The sequence below is a fragment of the Fulmarus glacialis genome, unplaced genomic scaffold, assembly GCF_000690835.1.
Source record: "Fulmarus glacialis isolate BGI_N327 unplaced genomic scaffold, ASM69083v1 scaffold45053, whole genome shotgun sequence".
Classification (NCBI taxonomy): Eukaryota; Metazoa; Chordata; class Aves; order Procellariiformes; family Procellariidae; genus Fulmarus; species Fulmarus glacialis.
Genome location: NW_009205669.1, coordinates 1392 through 19445, shown reverse-complemented (window position 1 = coordinate 19445; position 18054 = coordinate 1392). Strand labels below are relative to the sequence as shown.

Below are 18054 nucleotides of genomic sequence, written 5' to 3'. Positions count from 1 at the left end.
TAGTATTTATTTATCCTTGAAATCTGTTATGTGTGTAAACATGAGATTTTCAGAGACAAATTCTACAAGATGTCCTCGTTAAGAGCTGCTTGTGCAGTGAGAGCTATGTTTGTAAACAACTTCCAGAAATTGGGCATTTCTACATAACAGATACCATGTGTTCTGGTGCACACACTTTGTGAAGTGATTTTTCCATAACTAACTGCTTTTGATTTTAATAAATATTCATTAGCCAATTGTGTCAACACTTATGTCCCAATCAGTTGTGCATCTTGATGGAACTGAATTCATGCCTTGTAAGTCTACCATGAAATCCTTCTGAAATTGATGAAATAAGAACTCTTTTTCAGCTGATGTGTATCACACTGTAGTATTTAAGAAATAATTTGTGTTCTTGCATATGTACATGTATAATTTAATATTAGTTGGTTTGTGTTGTTCTGGGCAGGGTTGTATTTATGTTGCGAAGAGTTATGATAAGAAAGGTCATTCCTTTGTGAGTGGTTTTTTTATTTAATAACGGAACAACAGAAACCTCCACTCCTTATAGTATTTATTTCCCCTTAAAATGGCAGCGCATGATTGCAATACATTTGACCATTGACAGCATACTGTTGCAAGTTTTGCAAGTCATGGATGCTTATTCTAGAAATACAAGTTGAATATTTACAAGGAGGAAAAAGCATCAGCTTCAAAACAACTACATCTTTACATTTGATAGGTGATGAGAATTGATGGCACCATAGACAGCTGCCCCTGCCTGAAGGTCACACAGAAGTCATTTGGTTCACAGAACAGTAAAACAGACGTCATGTTTTTTCGATTAAGCATGCCCATTGAATGTGCTGAGGTGTTCTCCAGATCTGCTGCAGGAGGTTTACCAGGCTCTGGTCTTTTTGGCCCGAAGAATGACTTGGAGGATTATGATGCTGATTCTGATTTTGAGGTTCTAATGAAAACTGCTCATGGTCATCTAGTTCCCGACCGGACAGAAAGAGAAAAAGATGCCACAAAACCAGAGTTAAACAACCATAAAGATTATGTTCAAGAAAAGCCTTCACGTCTTAAACAAAGGTTAGTAGCACATTTGGCTTGCCTTTTTTTTTTCCCTTCCTTTTTTTTTTCTTTTTTTCTTTTTTTTGTCCTGTTTCTTGAATAGTAGAAGAAAATACCAGTCAGGTCTGCAGAGATTTTTCCCTAATTCTGCCCTAAATTTGGATATAACACAGTAGGTGGGACAGTTAACCTTCATGTGATTAAATTACAGCAATATATAGATTAAAATTAAGCAGAAAACTGAAAACGTTTTTCAAGCTGTTAGAAACCTATTATTTGGTTTATTGTGAAGGCTTTTGTGCTTATCATGTGAAGTGCGCTCTAGAACCATAGAGATCCATTCTGACAGAGCTAAGCGGTCTTCAAAGCGACATGGAACATTTTTTCACATGGCTTCCAAAAAGCTGAAGGTGTTAGATAATCTTTATCTAGAAATGTACATTAGCTTCTTATCTCACTCAATGAACCAAATAATCATAAGAATATTCTCTAGCTGACATGTTCATTCTCCCTGGTTTTTCTTACGGAATCAGGAGCAGAGCACCTAACTTGATGATGCTGTGGAGATGCAAACACTGGGCTATTACCCAAACAATATTTCTGCAGCTTTTCATTTCTCTTCTGCTCTTCTTTACCAAACTTGGTTTGTTAAATATTTCAATTGCAGAATAAATCAGGGCATATGGATGGTATTTTTAAATGCATGATCACTTAAGATTCCACATTCTTCCAAAGTGACATAGGTGTTTAACAGCCTGATAATTTTTTGAGTTATGTGAGTTTAGTTTCCAAGTAACTTTTGAATATGTAGTTTAAGCTCAGAATTCATTTAAGTGCTTTTAAAAATGAGCTTGTCTCTTTCTCTTTTCTGAAGAATTTATTTTGTTTTAATCTACATAGAAGTAAAAAACTAACTAGTGTTATGTACTAATAATGTAATAAATACTATGTATTTAGGGCTAGCATGATAAATATCATGTATTTAGGCATAATGCATCAATGTAAAATTCCTTTGTGTATATATATTGATATATTGAGCTTTTCATATAGATTTTGATTTTACTTATTTTATTACAGATTTATGCTCAGGAGGACAAAGCCAGATTATAGCACGAGTCACTCTGCACGGCTTACTGAGGATGTGCTAGCGGATGATAGGGATGACTATGATTATTTGATGCAAACTTCCACGGTATCGTAACATGGGATTGGCATTTTAGCCGTTTGCTTTTTCTTTTTTTTTTTTAATAACTACATGTTTTTGCTTGTAAGAGTTTCAGAAACAGTGTAATTTTCCGGCAAAATTTTTAATTTAAATGTCTTTGGTAGTCCTGTACTACTGAAGCTGAGACCACTACATTCCTTTTGTTTTGACTTGATTGTCAGTCTAAAACAATTTCCACATGGAAAGCCGTGAATTAATTGAATCAATTTTTGAAACTACTATTGATAGCACCAAACATAAAAAAGGAAGAATAAATAGTTCTAGAAAAAGTGCATTTAACTAATAGGTCAACGTTCAGGACCATTTGAAAGCATCCGTACTAATTTTATTCAGCATTTATTTCATGGAATTCCCAGTGAAAGTTTTGTGCATCTTTCTCTGACAAGATCAGCTCTGTAAGCACTCACTCTTCAATGTTCAAAGGAAAAAAATACTTCTCTTTTGGATGTATTCACCTCTTCCTAAAATATATTAGATGCTAGAAACTGAGTGACCTACAGTATAAAAATTGTAGCTGCAGTACAAAAATAGCCTGCAATGCTATGATGCAGAAGCCTACAATACAAGCGTATAAGCCGCATCTTTAATCTTTTCCATTTTTTGTTTTAACATACATATTTCATTGGCTATATTTTGATTTGTTTATATTCTTTTGTTGCTTTGCTTATGAATTGCACTTGAACAAGCCTATGATACTCTTGAAGAGATGACATGTTTTCAGATTTTAGAGCAACAAATTAATTCTGAATCAAACTGATGTGCTGGAAATTAAACACTAACATTTACTGACATTATTTTTTTATTGACAGTACTATTATTCAGTGAGAATATTTCCTGGTCAAGAACCTGCTAATGTCTGGGTGGGCTGGATTACATCTGACTTTCACCAGTATGACACAAGCTTTGACTTGGACAGAGTGCGTACTGTCACAGTTACATTGGGAGATGAAAAAGGGAAGGTTCATGAGAGGTTGGTTACAATTTTCTTGAAATGATACATATTTTATAACCATAAAAGCAACTAACAATTTATAAACTGTAAATCCACTCCATTTAATGTAATTGGGTTGATGTAAAAAAAAATTAATACAAGAAGTGTAACTTTACTTGTTCCCTCCTCTTGCTTGTGAAGAAACAGTGGAGTAATGATCTAATCAAATCAATAGGCACTGAAAAGTAAAATAGCACAGCTTTTCTATGTAGTTTCAGACCATGGTCCTGTAAATATTGACTTCTGACCTGGTACAAAGTAGAGCAAAATACCTTGTAGTATTTTTGGAACTTTTTGGTTTTGAGCAGGCCAAAATTAGTACAACAGCAGCTCCTCTCAACACTTCAGCTTGTGTTCCATGACAGAAACTTTGTTATGCTTAACATTAAGTGATTTAAAACATTAACTTGCAAAGTCAGTTTTGTCTCTTAGAATTTTACAAAAGATTTGAGCTTGTTCATATTTTGTCATCTTCAGTTTTTATTTTTTCAATTATGAAGTCTAGGTTTCCTTGAATTTTCGCATTGGTTATGCTGGGATCCGCTGTTTCCAGCCACAAGGCCCTGTTGGTTGCAGCCATACAAAGTTGTTCTTAGTCCATTACATAAAGTTTACACACCATCCATAAATAAATTTGTCTTTTGACATTCAGTATAAAACGCAGCAACTGCTATATGGTGTGCGCAGGAGAGAGCATGAGCCCTGGACAAGGACGTAATAATAATGGTCTGGAGATTGGCTGCTTGGTTGATGCTGCCAGTGGCCTGCTGACCTTCACAGCTAATGGCAAGGAACTAGGCACGTACTATCAGGTGAGTATTTTTTGATGATGTTTTCCAGTGAGGAGGGGGAAAACCGAATCCTCAGACTGCAACATATTAGAAACTTTTGCACAATATTGGAAGAAAAAGTAATTGTTGCTGTTATGACAGTGATTTTTCCCTCCTATTTGGATTTTCTGGGGCTTTATTCCAAGGCTTGCACTTACTGAGTGTCAATACAGATATTAGGTTTTTTTTAATAGATAATAGTGTTTTGCTGTCTTCAGTGGTTATATATTTGTGCATCTTTGATGTAGGTTGAACCGAGTACAAAGTTATTTCCTGCTGTATTTGCTCAAGCTACAAGCCCCAATGTTTTCCAGTTTGAATTGGGAAGAATAAAGGTAAATAATGCTTGGTTTTGTGCAGGTTTAGGACTAATATGTCATATTAAATAATCTTTTTTTGTTTTGGTTTTTGGGTTTTGTTGTTGGGGGTTTTTTTTTGCCCATTGTTGCCTGCAATGTGTTTTTGCTATTGGGTACATTTTTATGATTTCAAGTGTTTGCACTATTGCCATTTTTATTCTTAACTCAGTTTTAAATACTTAATGATTCTATGATTCTATGATTCTATTTAAAATACAGTACATTGGATGAGAAGGGTTGTAACTGATTAGAATTGGCAGAGGATATTGCAAAGTCACGTTGAATTTTCTGAATCTCATCCTTCATGTTGAAACAAAATCACTGGGATCAGTAAGGCAAATATCTTATTCTACAAACAGAGCATAGATGACCGGTGTATCTGCAGATTAGGTTAGCGTTTTAAAATAGTTTTAAGGTACATTTAAACAGTACACTCAAGAAAACTGAGCTGAAATTTACCTCCTTGCTTTGGATAAGTGGATGTCAAAGAAATCAGAAGAGGTAAAAAGAAGAGTGGAGTTCAGACCTCTGGTCTAAGGAAGTGACCACACATTCCATTCAAGTTTTTATTTCAAATTTAGCTATTTAAAAAAAATTGTTATGGACAATGCTCTCTTGCTGCTAATCTGCCAACAGTTTCCGGCTGGTTTTACAAAGTACTGAAAATGTTAATTTCCTGTTGCACTGTACTTTACTGTACTGTATGTTGAATATATTTCTTGAAAAATATTATATATTCATTGTTTGGTAAAGATGATGAAACTGATTGTCTCTTCTGTTGGAATTTTCCAGAATGTAATGCCATTATCTGCTGGCTTATTCAAAAGCGAACACAAAAACCCGGTCTCTCAGTGTCCTCCACGTCTCCATGTCCAATTTCTGACTCATGTGCTTTGGAGCAGAGTGCCAAACCACTTCTTGAAGGTTGATGTCTCTCGGATCAGTGAACGTCAAGGCTGGATGATACAGTGCCTGAATCCTTTGCAGTTCATGGCCCTTCATATTCCCGAAGAAAACAGGTTGATGTTTGTCTGTTGAAGTATATCAGAGCTAGGCTGGGATTATGAAGCTAAACACGTAATAAAATTTATATGAGAAAAGCCCAAGGTCTTTGTATTTATAACACATGTAAATAAAGGCAGTGTGTTTTGATTTAACTAATATTAAAAATTAATCTTATTTTTCAATGTTTTAAAATCTGCCTCCTTTTGTTGTGTTTCCAACCTCTCCTAGTTTCTCTCCAAACTCCTTAATAGTATATATAAGTCTTGAATGAAAATGAAAGGAACTCTGTTTATAAATTATTAAAGATAATCTGTAAGATAGGCAAAGATCTGTTTTTGTAGAGATTTTTTAAGATTTGTGACCAATTTAATTATTCCATTACTTTAATTTTCATAAATTTAGTTTAAACAATTGAAGAAATTTAACTTGTTATCCAAATGTCTGAGCATTTTGCCAGTGCCAAAACTGAAAATAAAATCACTAAAAAATTAGGTAAGAATTCTAAACAAACAACTCCACCCCCAAACCCTCTGCAAATGAACTAGTTAGTCTGTTGCCATTTTGCAACCCCAGATCTAAAAACAATAAATGATATAAATATCTCAACCTATACTAGTTTTAAAACCTTAATTTTCAGTTATCCAAATTCTTGTTTGTAGTATGAAGAAGTATTCTGTGTTAAGTAAATCATTTTGATCTTTCCCCACTGAAATAATTGAAGTTGTACTTTAGGAGCGACTTGAATAAATTCCTGATTGAACTTTTTTATTAGTCCGTGATTCTTAGGTTGGCAGTGTTTCTCACATGAAAGCTGAAACGTGGAAAAAGTCCATCCCTTGAAGTGATATTGTGCGAACGTTATCCTTAGGGAGAATTTTGAATTAAGTAAGTTTTTGCACTGATACGGAATTTACTGTATTGTTTTTTTCTCTGCAGAACAATTGATATTTTAGAGCTGACAGAACAAGAAGAATTGCTGAAATTTCACTACCATACCCTCCGATTATATTCAGCTGTTTGTGCTTTAGGCAACAACCGAGTGGCCCATGCTATGTGTAGCCATGTGGATGAATCTCAGCTCCTGTATGCTATTGAGAATAAATATATGCCAGGATTATTACGTGCAGGATATTATGACTTACTCATTGACATCCATCTCAATACCTATGCAACTGCCAGATTAATGATGAATAATGAATTTATAGTTCCAATGACAGTTGAGACCAAGAGTATTACTTTGTTTCCTGATGAAAACAAAAAACATGGCCTCCCTGGTATAGGGCTTAGCACTTCATTAAGGCCAAGAATGCAGTTCTCCTCTCCGAGTTTTGTAAGCATTAGCAGTGAATGCTTTCAGTTCAGTCCTGAATTCCCTCTGGAAATCTTAAAGGCCAAAACCATAGAGATGCTGACTGAAGCTGTTCAGGAGGGCAGCCTCCATGTCAGAGATCCAGTTGGAGGTTCTACAGAATTTCTGTTTGTCCCTCTCATCAAGCTCTTTTATACCCTCCTAATTATGGGAATCTTCCACAATGGGGATCTGAAACACATCTTGCAGTTGATTGAGCCCCGGGTTTTCAAAGAAGCAATGAGCCAGGAGGATGAAGTTGATTTCTTAGAGAAGGAGCTGAGTTCAGATGAGCTCAAATCAGAAGAAGGAGAGGAAGAAACCAGAGGGGAGCAAGTGCCAAAGGAAGGACTCCTTCAGATGAAACTTCCAGAACCTGTTAAATTACAGGTAACAATACTGCTGTGTTAGTGGTTGTTCCCATTTCTTCACAGATCCTTTTTTCTTCACTTGGTAATTTCTCTTTCAAGGAATACAGTATTTTGATGTTAGTTAAATAGAGAAGTAATTTCCTTGCAGGAAACAACAAGATTTAGTATCTTCCTGATGATATAAACTTGTTCACCATAGATCAAACAACTATTCATTAAATAGAAGTACTTTCTCAGTGACGTTAACAGGGAATTCTTCATTTTTATGGATCCAAACAGAAAAGAAATTCCCTAGAAGCAAGGAGTAAATCCATTCTCTTATAACTTTAATAAAAGTCTTACATTTTGTGTGTCTGAGGCATATAAATCTCTTGCAGATGCCAGATATTCCTGGAGTAGGATTACTTCACATGTAGTAAATGACAGCATTAAAGATTTCAGTCACTTTATTTGATAGTAACTGCTGCTGTAAGGAATCCATCCTTATTTGCATAATAAACAGAAAATATTTCTTAGTTTGCCAACTTGTCTTCCTCTTACGATGCTGTTTTCTCAGATGTGTCATCTACTCCAGTATCTGTGTGATTGCCAAGTACGACACCGAATAGAAGCCATTGTAGCATTTTCGGACGATTTTGTGGCCAAGCTTCAAGAGAATCAACGCTTCCGGTACAATGAAGTGATGCAGGCGTTGAACATGTCTGCTGCTCTGACAGCTAGAAAAACAAAAGAATTTCGATCCCCACCTCAAGAGCAGGTACAACTTACAATGGACAATTTATTTTTTGTTGTGCTCTGTGTGTGGCAGAGTTCTGTTTGATTTCAAAGTTTTTCCTTTTGGAGATCAGTGTCATTTGCGTTTCCTTTGTATTCTTTAAGATTAACATGCTGCTGAACTTCAAAGATGGTAAAAATGATTGTCCTTGCCCTGAAGAAATTCGGGATCAACTCTTGGATTTCCATGAAGACCTAATGACACACTGTGGTAAGTCTTGTTACTGAATATTTTTACTTTTAAAATTAGATTTAGAAGCAATTTTTCTAAATTATTTTACATAAGAAACACCAACTAAGTAGTCTATAGATTACACTGTATCAATTACAAATACTATCAAATAAAGATACTAAGCTTGTAATCAAAACTAAGTTAATGTTCTTATCCTCATATCTGGTCAAACTAGAAGGGGATGCAGTATGTTTTGCTTCTGCAAAATTTTTTTGGGCTTAATGTATTGGATAACGCTGTAGCTCACTTGTTATTCAAGGGGTTCCTCTGCTCTATTCCCTCTCCCTTGCACTCCCTTGCATAGGTTGGTATAGGTCATCTTTGCTGTATCAAGTTGACTATGGCCATGTTAACCACAATATAACATTAGTGGCTGATTCTTCTCAGACATGAATGAAGATATAGAAGTTTATTATCTATTGAAATAGACTAATAATCAAAAGGAGCACTTAAATTTCTGTGGTTTTGATTTCTTCACTTCAGTTAATAAAAAACAATTAAATTCTATGTCATATTAAGATGTGAAGTATAGTAACAACTTAAATACAAAAATACCAATCTAAAAATGAAGCGCCAAAATGTGTATTTTAAATGTCAAGCTCATATCCATGAATACTGTGAATTCAGTTATAGAGTAGTTTTGTTCGGAATGCATGCTTACTTACATTTTGCGTTGAGAACTTTGTTGTTTTCCTGTTTGGAGGATACTCATCCCTTCATTTTACTTCCATACACTATTTTAAAAAAGTAAATAAAAGAGACACTTAGCAGACAGCATGAGGAGACAAGCAGCTGAACTTTTACATCATGTCCCATTAGCTAGAACAAGCTAATGCAGAGATATGTGATAATATTTTTTAAACTAATACTCTGGTCAAGGAAGGAGCTTTGGACAGGAGGATCTCTGCACTTTTCTTTCTGAATTGCCTTACTTATTGATCCCAGTTTAACTGGAAATAGCATGTTTAATTATTTAATTACTGTCTTAAAATATTCAGATAAATAAAAACATGCCATCAATATCTGACTTCATAATATATGAATTTTTTTCTTGGTAGAGCAAGCACAGTTGATATCCTTGTGTATCACAAGACAATTTGGTTAGATTGGTCCATCTCAAAGATTATTTCTGTTACTAAAATAATCACAGATTTATTAAAGCATCAAATATCACGGAGGCCTTTAGTGCAGCCTCCTACTCAAAGCAGTGTCAATGCTGAACTCAGACCTGGTTGCTCAGCGATTTTTGCACTTGGGTCTTGAAAGCTTCTAAGCACAGAGATTCCACGATGTCTTTGGGCAACGAGTTGCAGGGTTTGTGTCCTAATGGTGATTTTTTTTCTTTTTTCCTTATGTCAGTTTGGAACCCTGCCTGTTTTAGTTTGACAATTTTATCTTTTTCACCTCAGAAAAGAGCATGGCTGCATTTTCTTGCTATGTTCCTTGTAGGTTTTGGTGGACTGCAGTTAGGTCCACCATAAAGATTCTGTTCTGCAGGTTGACAAACCCAGTTCCTTCATCCTCTCCTTATGGGACAAGCGGTCCAGCCACCAATCATTTTGATGGGCCGTTGTTGGATGCTCTCCAGCTTTTCAATGTTTTTCTTGTCTTGGGTAACCCAAAACTGGATTTAGTGTTCCAGATGTCATCTCATGAGTGCTGAGTACTGGGGAATAATCACTTGCCTTGAGCTAGTGATTATGTTTCTGCTAATACAGGATATTTTTAGCTCTCCTTGCTGTTAGAGTTCACTGCTAACTGGTGTCTAGCTTGCTCTCCAACAGGACCCCCAAAGTTCTTTTTGCAAAGGTGTTTTTTAACCAGTTCATGCCCAGCCTGTATTGTCACATGGGGTTGGTCTGTCCAAGTCACAAAACTTCGCATTTGTCCTTGCTGAACTTTAAGTATCCTATCAACCCATTCCTCTGCCCTATTGAGCTTCCTGCCCTTGAGTGTGTTTTCTGCTCACCCCAATTTGTATCATCCACGAACTTGATAAAGATGCATTATGACACTTCAAATGAAATATTTTTATTTTAAATAAAAAATGAAAAAAGAAAAAAAAAGGAAAATTCAAAGTAAACTGTCAGTTGACAGAAAACCAAGATGAAATAATTTAGAAATAATATTTTAAAGGAGAAGAGGCTTTATCTTTCTCTTTGATTTTTCCATTTTTCTATAGTCTTTTACCATCATTCTCCTCTATTCAAATTACTTGTTCTAGTTTTATCGTTATTATTCTTTTCTGTATGGGGAAATAGTAATTTGCATAATCTACAAGTAGAAATCAATTCTGTGGGTCAGAGGATGCATTACAGTAGAGCAGAATTAATTACTCTGTGTATTCAAAATATGGCTATTGCAGAATAGGTGAAACAATTACACATCCTGAGTCCTATGTTTGGTTGATTAGCCAGACACCATTTGGGGATTCACATCTTGTGAAATGATTGAGAGACAATTATATTGACAGTTTGCAAATCAGAAAAGTACAACACAGAAAAGTCTGTGGGAAAACAGACATTTCATTTGAGTAATTCCAGAGCATCTCTGTGTTCTAACTGATAAGACATTTCAGTGTCTTTACCATTAATTAGTTTGGTTGAAGAGACTGCCATCCAAACCATTTTGTAATACGATTTCGTGTAAAATATGAAGTTACTGATAATCCTTGTTTAGTTTAGCATCAATTACTCTCTTAGAACAAAATATAACAAAATAACTTTTAATGGAAATGGAACTGTACTTAATGTAAAAAATCAGACAATTAAAACCAGATGCAATAAATAATTGAGTAGAATGATGTAATGTCATGAAGAAACATCCTATAAAATTCAGGACTGCTGAAGAACTCCCCATAAAACCCTTAACTTTAGAACTTTTATTGGAAACTAAAAAACCCAGAAAAAATAGTTGAATGACCTTTTTACTTTGAGCTTATTTTAGTGTGAGTAGTAGGTAGGGGTCAAAATTTTTAATTCCTTTACAATGTATGCATGAATGAATAAAGTTAAAAACATGAGAGAAATGAGCTGATGGGAATCCCGTGAAGTTCAGCAATGGGAAATGCAAGATCCTACTCCTGGAGAGGAATAACCCCATGCAGCAAGGACAGGCTAGGGACCAAACTGGAAAGTAGCTTTGCAGAAAAGGACCTGGGGATCTTGGTGGACAACAAGGTGAGCATGAGCAGCAATGGGCCCTTGTGGCAAAGAAAGCCAACAGCCAGGTTCCGCAGTATAAAAGAGACATGGACACACTGGAGTGAGTCCAGGGAGGGGCCATCAAAGAAGATTAAATTCTTGGAGCATCTTTGGTACGAGGAGAGACTGAGAGGGCTGGGGTTGTTTAACTTGAAGAGAAAGCTCATGGGGGGATTGTATCGATGCATATAAATACCTTTTGGGCAGGGGGAGTAAAGAAGGCTGAGCCAGACTTTCCTCAGTGGTGCCTAGTGACAGCACAAGAGACAATGGGCACAAACTGAAATACAGGAAATTCTACTTAAATTTTTTTTTTTTTTTTTTTTTACTGTAGGGGTGATGGAAGTCAAGAACAGGTTGCCCAGAGAGGTTGTGGAGTAGTCTCCGCCTTAGGAGATATTCAAAACCTGACTGGACATGGTCCTAAGCAACCTGCTCTAGTTGAACCTGCTTTGAGCAGGGAGGCTGGATTAGACAATCTCTAAAGGCTCATTCCAACCTCAGCTGTCCTCAGCTGTTCTCTGATTCTGTAAAGTCTCACATGCATTTTTTTACATTTTTATGGCTTGTTATAAGAAAATCATGAAAAAGCCACTGTATTGTGAAGGTGGCTACTTTCTTCTGACTGGTCACTACAAAGTATATTTATTGTAACTTTAGTTCTTTCACTTCTATTTTTACCTAAAAATCTCCTAGCCTTTACTAGTATCAATTGAACCATACTGTGTCAGTAGGGACTATATCTACACTTCTGAGCTACATATGTCCAAAACACGGGCATCAGTGTTAGCATGGAAACATGCATACTGGGGAAGTTGACCACAGAAATATATTTACTATGTATTTTATGTATAATAACACACAATTTATACAATAAATTAATAAGAGTACATGATTCCTATCTGCAGTTTCCTGCCTTGCACATATACCTGATCTATACTTGTCCCAAACTGCTGGTTAAGCATATCCCATATCAAACTCTTTTATAGTTCTAACAGAGCAGAACAACATAGTTCAGTTTGATTATGTTTGTACATACAATATACAAACACATCTGTAACTTGTTTAATTTTATTCTTTTACTATTTAGTGTATATTTTTTATTTCAGGAATTGAACTAGATGAAGATGGAACATTGGATGGAAACAGCGATTTAACCATTAGGGGTCGCCTCCTATACCTTATGGAAAAAGTTACATATCTGAAGAAGAAGCAAGCTGAGAAGCCAGTTGATGATGATGCTAAGACATCCTGTAAGCAAAATTTAATCAGTTTATTGTATCCTAAATGCAAAAGGCAAAAGAAGCAGGGGAGGAAGTTCTTCATATATTTTCAGCCAAAACAAGGTGGATTTTTAGTGAAACATCTGTGCACCTTAGAGTTTGTAGCTCTGATTCAAAACAAGCTCAGATGGAATTTTTATGATAGGCAGATTTGTTTCCCAATGGGATGTAGTGGAAAATTTCTTCTACTGGTTTTTTTGCCCTTGATCCTTTTTCAAGTCATAATTTTTCTAGAATGTATCTTGCTTTTTGTAGAATTAGTGCAGACTTAATAATTGTAGCAAGGTCCTGATTACAAGAACTTGCTCATAAAATCAGCTGCAGCAGCTTCAAATCAGTATTTGTGTGAAGATTACCAAATTAAAGAAGACTGTGCGATTAGACTATAATTTGCAAAGCTGTACTTAGGAGAATCCTCCCCACCCAACCTAAAATTCAAGATTTGCTGACTGATTGTTGCTCTGTCATTTTTCTGACACTTTCTGCTTTTTCATCTTGATAAGAATCATTGCCAGTGGCATCCAAGTTCTGCACTTGGTGCCAACTGATTATGGAATTTTATTTATTTTTCACTTGTCAATGTTGATTTTATTTTTATAATTTTTTTTGCCTTTATTGTGGTGGGTGGTGCTTTCAAATGTCCTAATTTTTTATGCTGCTACCCTACTAGCGGGAATGAATTTCTGGGCACACAATTTAGGTATTCTGACTTTGGTAAAAAACTTAGTTTCCATCATTGACTACACAGAATTCCTAGGGAGACTGGACTTTTAACTTGGTCGCTTAATGTAAGTGCCTAAAGTTATGGGATGAGATTTCCCCAGGGTTCTTATAATGAGATGGCTTCTTAGCTGCCAGTTATTAGTGTTAGCTTAGTGTTCTTTAAGTAGAAATATTTTTGTCCTCCTAAAAGTGTGCCTTCTAGCTTTGCAGTTTATAACTGTTTTTTCAGTTATCAGGCAGTGTTAATTAGAGGCTAGGTCTATGCAGAATGTGGTGATGAATCCTATGGTTTCCTAATTTTTTTTCTTGTAGTAAGCTTAAAGCTCTACAAAATCTAGTTCTCTCTCTCTCATGTTAATAGAAAGACAGTATTATATTAAACTAATTAAACAGTATTGTGGTGGCTAAGCTGCTTGGGTTCTTCACTGCAAGCAAGGTAACAGCCAGACCCACAGGTAGGTGGGATGCAGTGTTGCAGTTATCAAAACAGGAGCCAAATGACAGCCTGCTCACATGATTCTTCACAAAAAACAAAGGAAACTTACTATTGTGTCCCTTCTCGTTATTATTTATTTCAGTCCTTCTGAAATATCAGCCCAAACACATTTCATCCTTTTACTTGTTTTTAAAGTGTTTTTATTCTAAAAAATGCTATGCTGTGTGACAATGGAAACACCTATAATACAGTGTTTGGACAGTAACAATAAAATACAGTACTATTGCTCTTTTTTTCCCTTACCCTGTATTAGCACATCTTAGCACAAATTCTCTTCTTTGTTAAGCATTCTCTTTTCTGTAAACTCCTGTCCCTTCAATATCTTTCTTTAAGTACTTTTACTTTTTTTTTTTGTGAGTTTAGCCTGAAATTGCATCTGGTTTACGCCAGAATCATGTTACTGTCTCAACACATAGATTTCAATTTGAAAACATTTTTGATGTTTGGTCTGCATCAGCCACCGTCTTGAACATCAAGATATTTATTAGCCAGTTTATTGAACTTCAGAGGGATTATCAAATTTCCCTAGTCAAACTTTTCGCTGTTATCTGCTTGACATGGAAATAAATTGATTAGTTAGGTAAGTACTAAAGATGAAATTCTTTAGTGTATAACTATCAGGTTATCTCAAGAAGATCCTGAATTGATCTCACAAAGTCTTGCAAACTTGAATAGAAGTTCCCTGAGATGGGAAAAAGAACGTTATTCCATTGTCTTTATCAAATACTTTGTCTTGACTGTTAGTTCATGAATAGTTTTTCTAAACAGTAGTCTCAAATCTTAACTAACATTATATAGCTTGTCTATTTTAACATATGACTTTCCCAAATATAAATATATATATATCCCAACTAATAAAGTTTGTCAGTGAGAATACCAGATATGGGTTTCTTGCTTCATTAGAGACTGAATTCAAAATATGCAAATGATGATTTGCCATTTATTTGATTGGATTCTCTTCATTTCTATTTGTTTTGAAGGACCTTTGTTTTTGACAAAGGACTAAGCTAAATTATTCTCTTTCTGTACATTATAAAATTTTGAGTGGATACAGAGCTTAGACATGTAAATAAATATTAGAGCATTTACATGTGCTACCAGTGTATTTTTCCAGTCTTCATAATATGTAAGAAAACCCCTCAGACCTGAATTCCTGGAAGAATCTTGAAACCAATAATGTAGAAATAAATCTGGTGACTTTGTGAGCGTCTTGTATGTCTTCATAATTTTTTATGTTATCAGATTTACTTTCTGTATTTTAATTTTAATTATAGGCTTTTGGTTTTGAGATGTTTCTGCTTCTCTTGTGTGATTTCATTTTCCTTTGATAGTCTGCTAAAGAAATACCAAGAAAAAGGTGCTTCTTAAGAGCTGAATTCATTCCAATCCATGTTGTGTAATGGGTTCTGGGGGACTGCCAGTAGAGAGATGAGCAATTAATGGTAATTTTGTGATTTATGTATTTTCTTCACAGCTACTCTTCAGCAGTTGATTTCAGATACAATGGTACGCTGGGCCCAGGAATCAGTGATAGAAGACCCGGAGTTAGTGAGGGCCATGTTTGTATTGCTACATCGCCAATATGATGGTATTGGTGGCCTGGTTCGAGCCCTACCAAAGACCTACACCATAAATAGTGTGTCTGTGGAAGACACAATCAATCTTCTGGCATCCCTTGGCCAAATCCGTTCCTTGCTTAGTGTCAGAATGGGGAAGGAGGAAGAGAAACTTATGATTCGTGGATTAGGGTAAATAACTGGAGTGTAACATCTCTTTATTTACAGATATTTGTTGTTATTTGCTGTATGGTTATGGCCAAGGTTATACATGAAGTTTGAATGCGAATGGTCTATATAGGTGTAAATGCAGACACTGGTATCAGTTGTGTAGTATCTTCAGTTGTAAGATACAGCCTTTGCAGGTATGTATCATGTTCAGAGAGAGGCAAATGACATCTGTAAGACTTCTTGTGAGAAAAGTTGAAAACATGTATGTAATGTTTTATGATATTACTAAATATATCTTGTTACCATATTTTAAATAGTATGGCTGTGAAGAATCCTATCAAGAATACTGTCTATTTTGTATGAATGTAGTGACTGGTAGCTGTTGACACATACGATTCCCCCAGAAGTCATCTAACGGAGTTGTGTCTACATGTGTCTGTACATATGCCATCTTTTTATTGCACTGAATGTAGTTGGTACTATTGAACTATGAAGTAGTTCACCCAGTCTTATTTTTCCTAATGATATGATTAATAATAGTGAAATATAGCCTAATAAAGAGTACAACTGTAGAAAACATGATCATCTCTACTAGCAAAGATTTTGCGTTTTTTCTCTTACTTTTTTCAGAGAAATAGTACAATCTGAGAGATGTCTGGTGAGATTAAACATCAGCTGTGATCTATTAGAAATCCCCAATCAGCAAGAGCAATGACAACCAAAGATAGCATTATATAAAGAATGCCAGGAATGCAAGGAGAAGAAAAGCTTTTGTTGTGCAAAATAACTTTTTTTTTTTTCCTGAGCTTACTGAAAACCTCAAATATCCAAATAATGTCTATACCTAATTTTGTAGTGTCATTATGAACAATGCCTACTTTCTAGCTTGCCAGCAGGTCCCATCAATGTTCCCTGGTTGTTGCAATGTTCAGTGTACTTATGCTAAGGCTTTGCCAAAGGGGAAAGTCCATCACCTGTCAAGAGACACAACATACTGGTATTTCAAAATGCACCATGGTACTTCAAATTTAAGTTGTTACATTTCACTTAAGCTAACGAAGTCTAGAATGAGTGAGTGATTACTAGATTCTGGCATTGTTGTGCCTGGGAAAAAAACAATCATCTCAGAGGGGTTTTCATGTCATGTTCTGCTTTCTTTTTGTTCTTTTACATTTTTTTTCCTCAACATTTTCTGCTACGAGTTATAAGCTAAGATTTTGTGAATCTGATTTAATTTTAAAAACGTTTTTGGTGATATGTGAAAGTCTGGTGTAAAGAAGAAAGAGTACTTTCTGTTAAGCTAGTGTTCTCGCTGCTTGTTCCTATCACCCTTCTTGGTAGCCTCTATCATAGTCTTGTATATCTTGTAGGTTACCCAGCTGTGCCATTTGTACCTTTTATAGTCCAACCTAGGCTCCAGCACCTATTTAGAAATGCCAAATTTTTTGCTGTGAGTGGAAAGTATTCCTTTCTTCCAGCTGAGAAATGTTCCTGCTTAAAAACTCAGTTTCCTCAGAAACGCTGTTAAGATTTTTCTCTTAAGTGTGACATTTCATAATGCAGTCCACAGTTAAACAGAACACTGAAAGTGGATGTACTTTCCAAAGTAGTGTGATATTGCTGGCCAGCCCCTGAGGTGACGTTTTGACTTTCTGTACTGTGTTTCTGTAAAAGAAAGCTGCTGTAGACAAATAAGAATTTAGAATGACTTGACAGATTGATACTATCGAGGTCTTTTTCCACAGCATGAAGCATTAATGCAAAAAGGAGATGTGGTATGGATAGCTTTTGGAGGCAGGGCCTATCCTCTTTCATCTCTGGTATGAAGTCCGGCTGTAAGCTTTGGGGGAAAAAGATCAGCTAATCTTTGTGGGAGTTACTGGGAGTCAAAAACTCTGATAGTGCCACCTACATCAGACATACTGCATGCATTCTGTTGCATGACTGATAGTTGCGGATTTGTAGCTTTTAGAGTGATGCAACAGTCCTCTTCACGTCTCATTTTTTATGTGGCTGAAATTTTCCTTGCCTCATTGCAAGAGTTTTAGGTCAGAAAAAAAAAGACTGCTATAAAATGTACAATGAAATTTGAACAGTTGTCAATAGTATTTTCTAGAGTGACTTGCTAGTCCTTTTCTCCCATGACCTGATTATTTTCACATTTATGTGTGTGATTTCAAGACTAATTACAGGTTTTAGAAGTTTAATTACTTCTTAAACCAGACATTTTTATTGGACATAACATGTCTGCATAAAATATTGACATTATATATATATAAAAAAAATATATATAATATTCAGGACTAATTTTAAAGTAAATCTGTGTAAATCTGTTCTGCTAAAATATGTAGGAGAGAAGAGTTCTTTTGAGCAGTAACTCATGAACTAAGGTTAATATTTATGCAGCTTCTGCTTCTGATGCTTAGAGGAT

At 35.5% G+C, this 18054-nt stretch overlaps 1 protein-coding gene across 1 annotated transcript in view; it reads left to right on the top strand.

Annotated features, from left to right (window-relative positions):
• Window positions 1–724: 724 nt before the first annotated feature.
• Window positions 725–18054, top strand: part of LOC104075085 (ryanodine receptor 2-like) — a gene marked incomplete at its 3' end in the record, with an annotated part of 18614 nt that continues 1284 nt past the window's right edge. The window contains exons 1-11 of the mRNA XM_009575457.1: window positions 725–1074; window positions 2134–2248; window positions 3091–3251; window positions 3925–4084; window positions 4351–4437; window positions 5254–5480; window positions 6403–7204; window positions 7742–7942; window positions 8065–8170; window positions 12504–12647; window positions 15371–15644. Of these exons, the coding sequence (XP_009573752.1) occupies window positions 725–1074; window positions 2134–2248; window positions 3091–3251; window positions 3925–4084; window positions 4351–4437; window positions 5254–5480; window positions 6403–7204; window positions 7742–7942; window positions 8065–8170; window positions 12504–12647; window positions 15371–15644 (2627 nt within the window). The remainder of the gene's footprint in view (window positions 1075–2133; window positions 2249–3090; window positions 3252–3924; window positions 4085–4350; window positions 4438–5253; window positions 5481–6402; window positions 7205–7741; window positions 7943–8064; window positions 8171–12503; window positions 12648–15370; window positions 15645–18054) is intronic.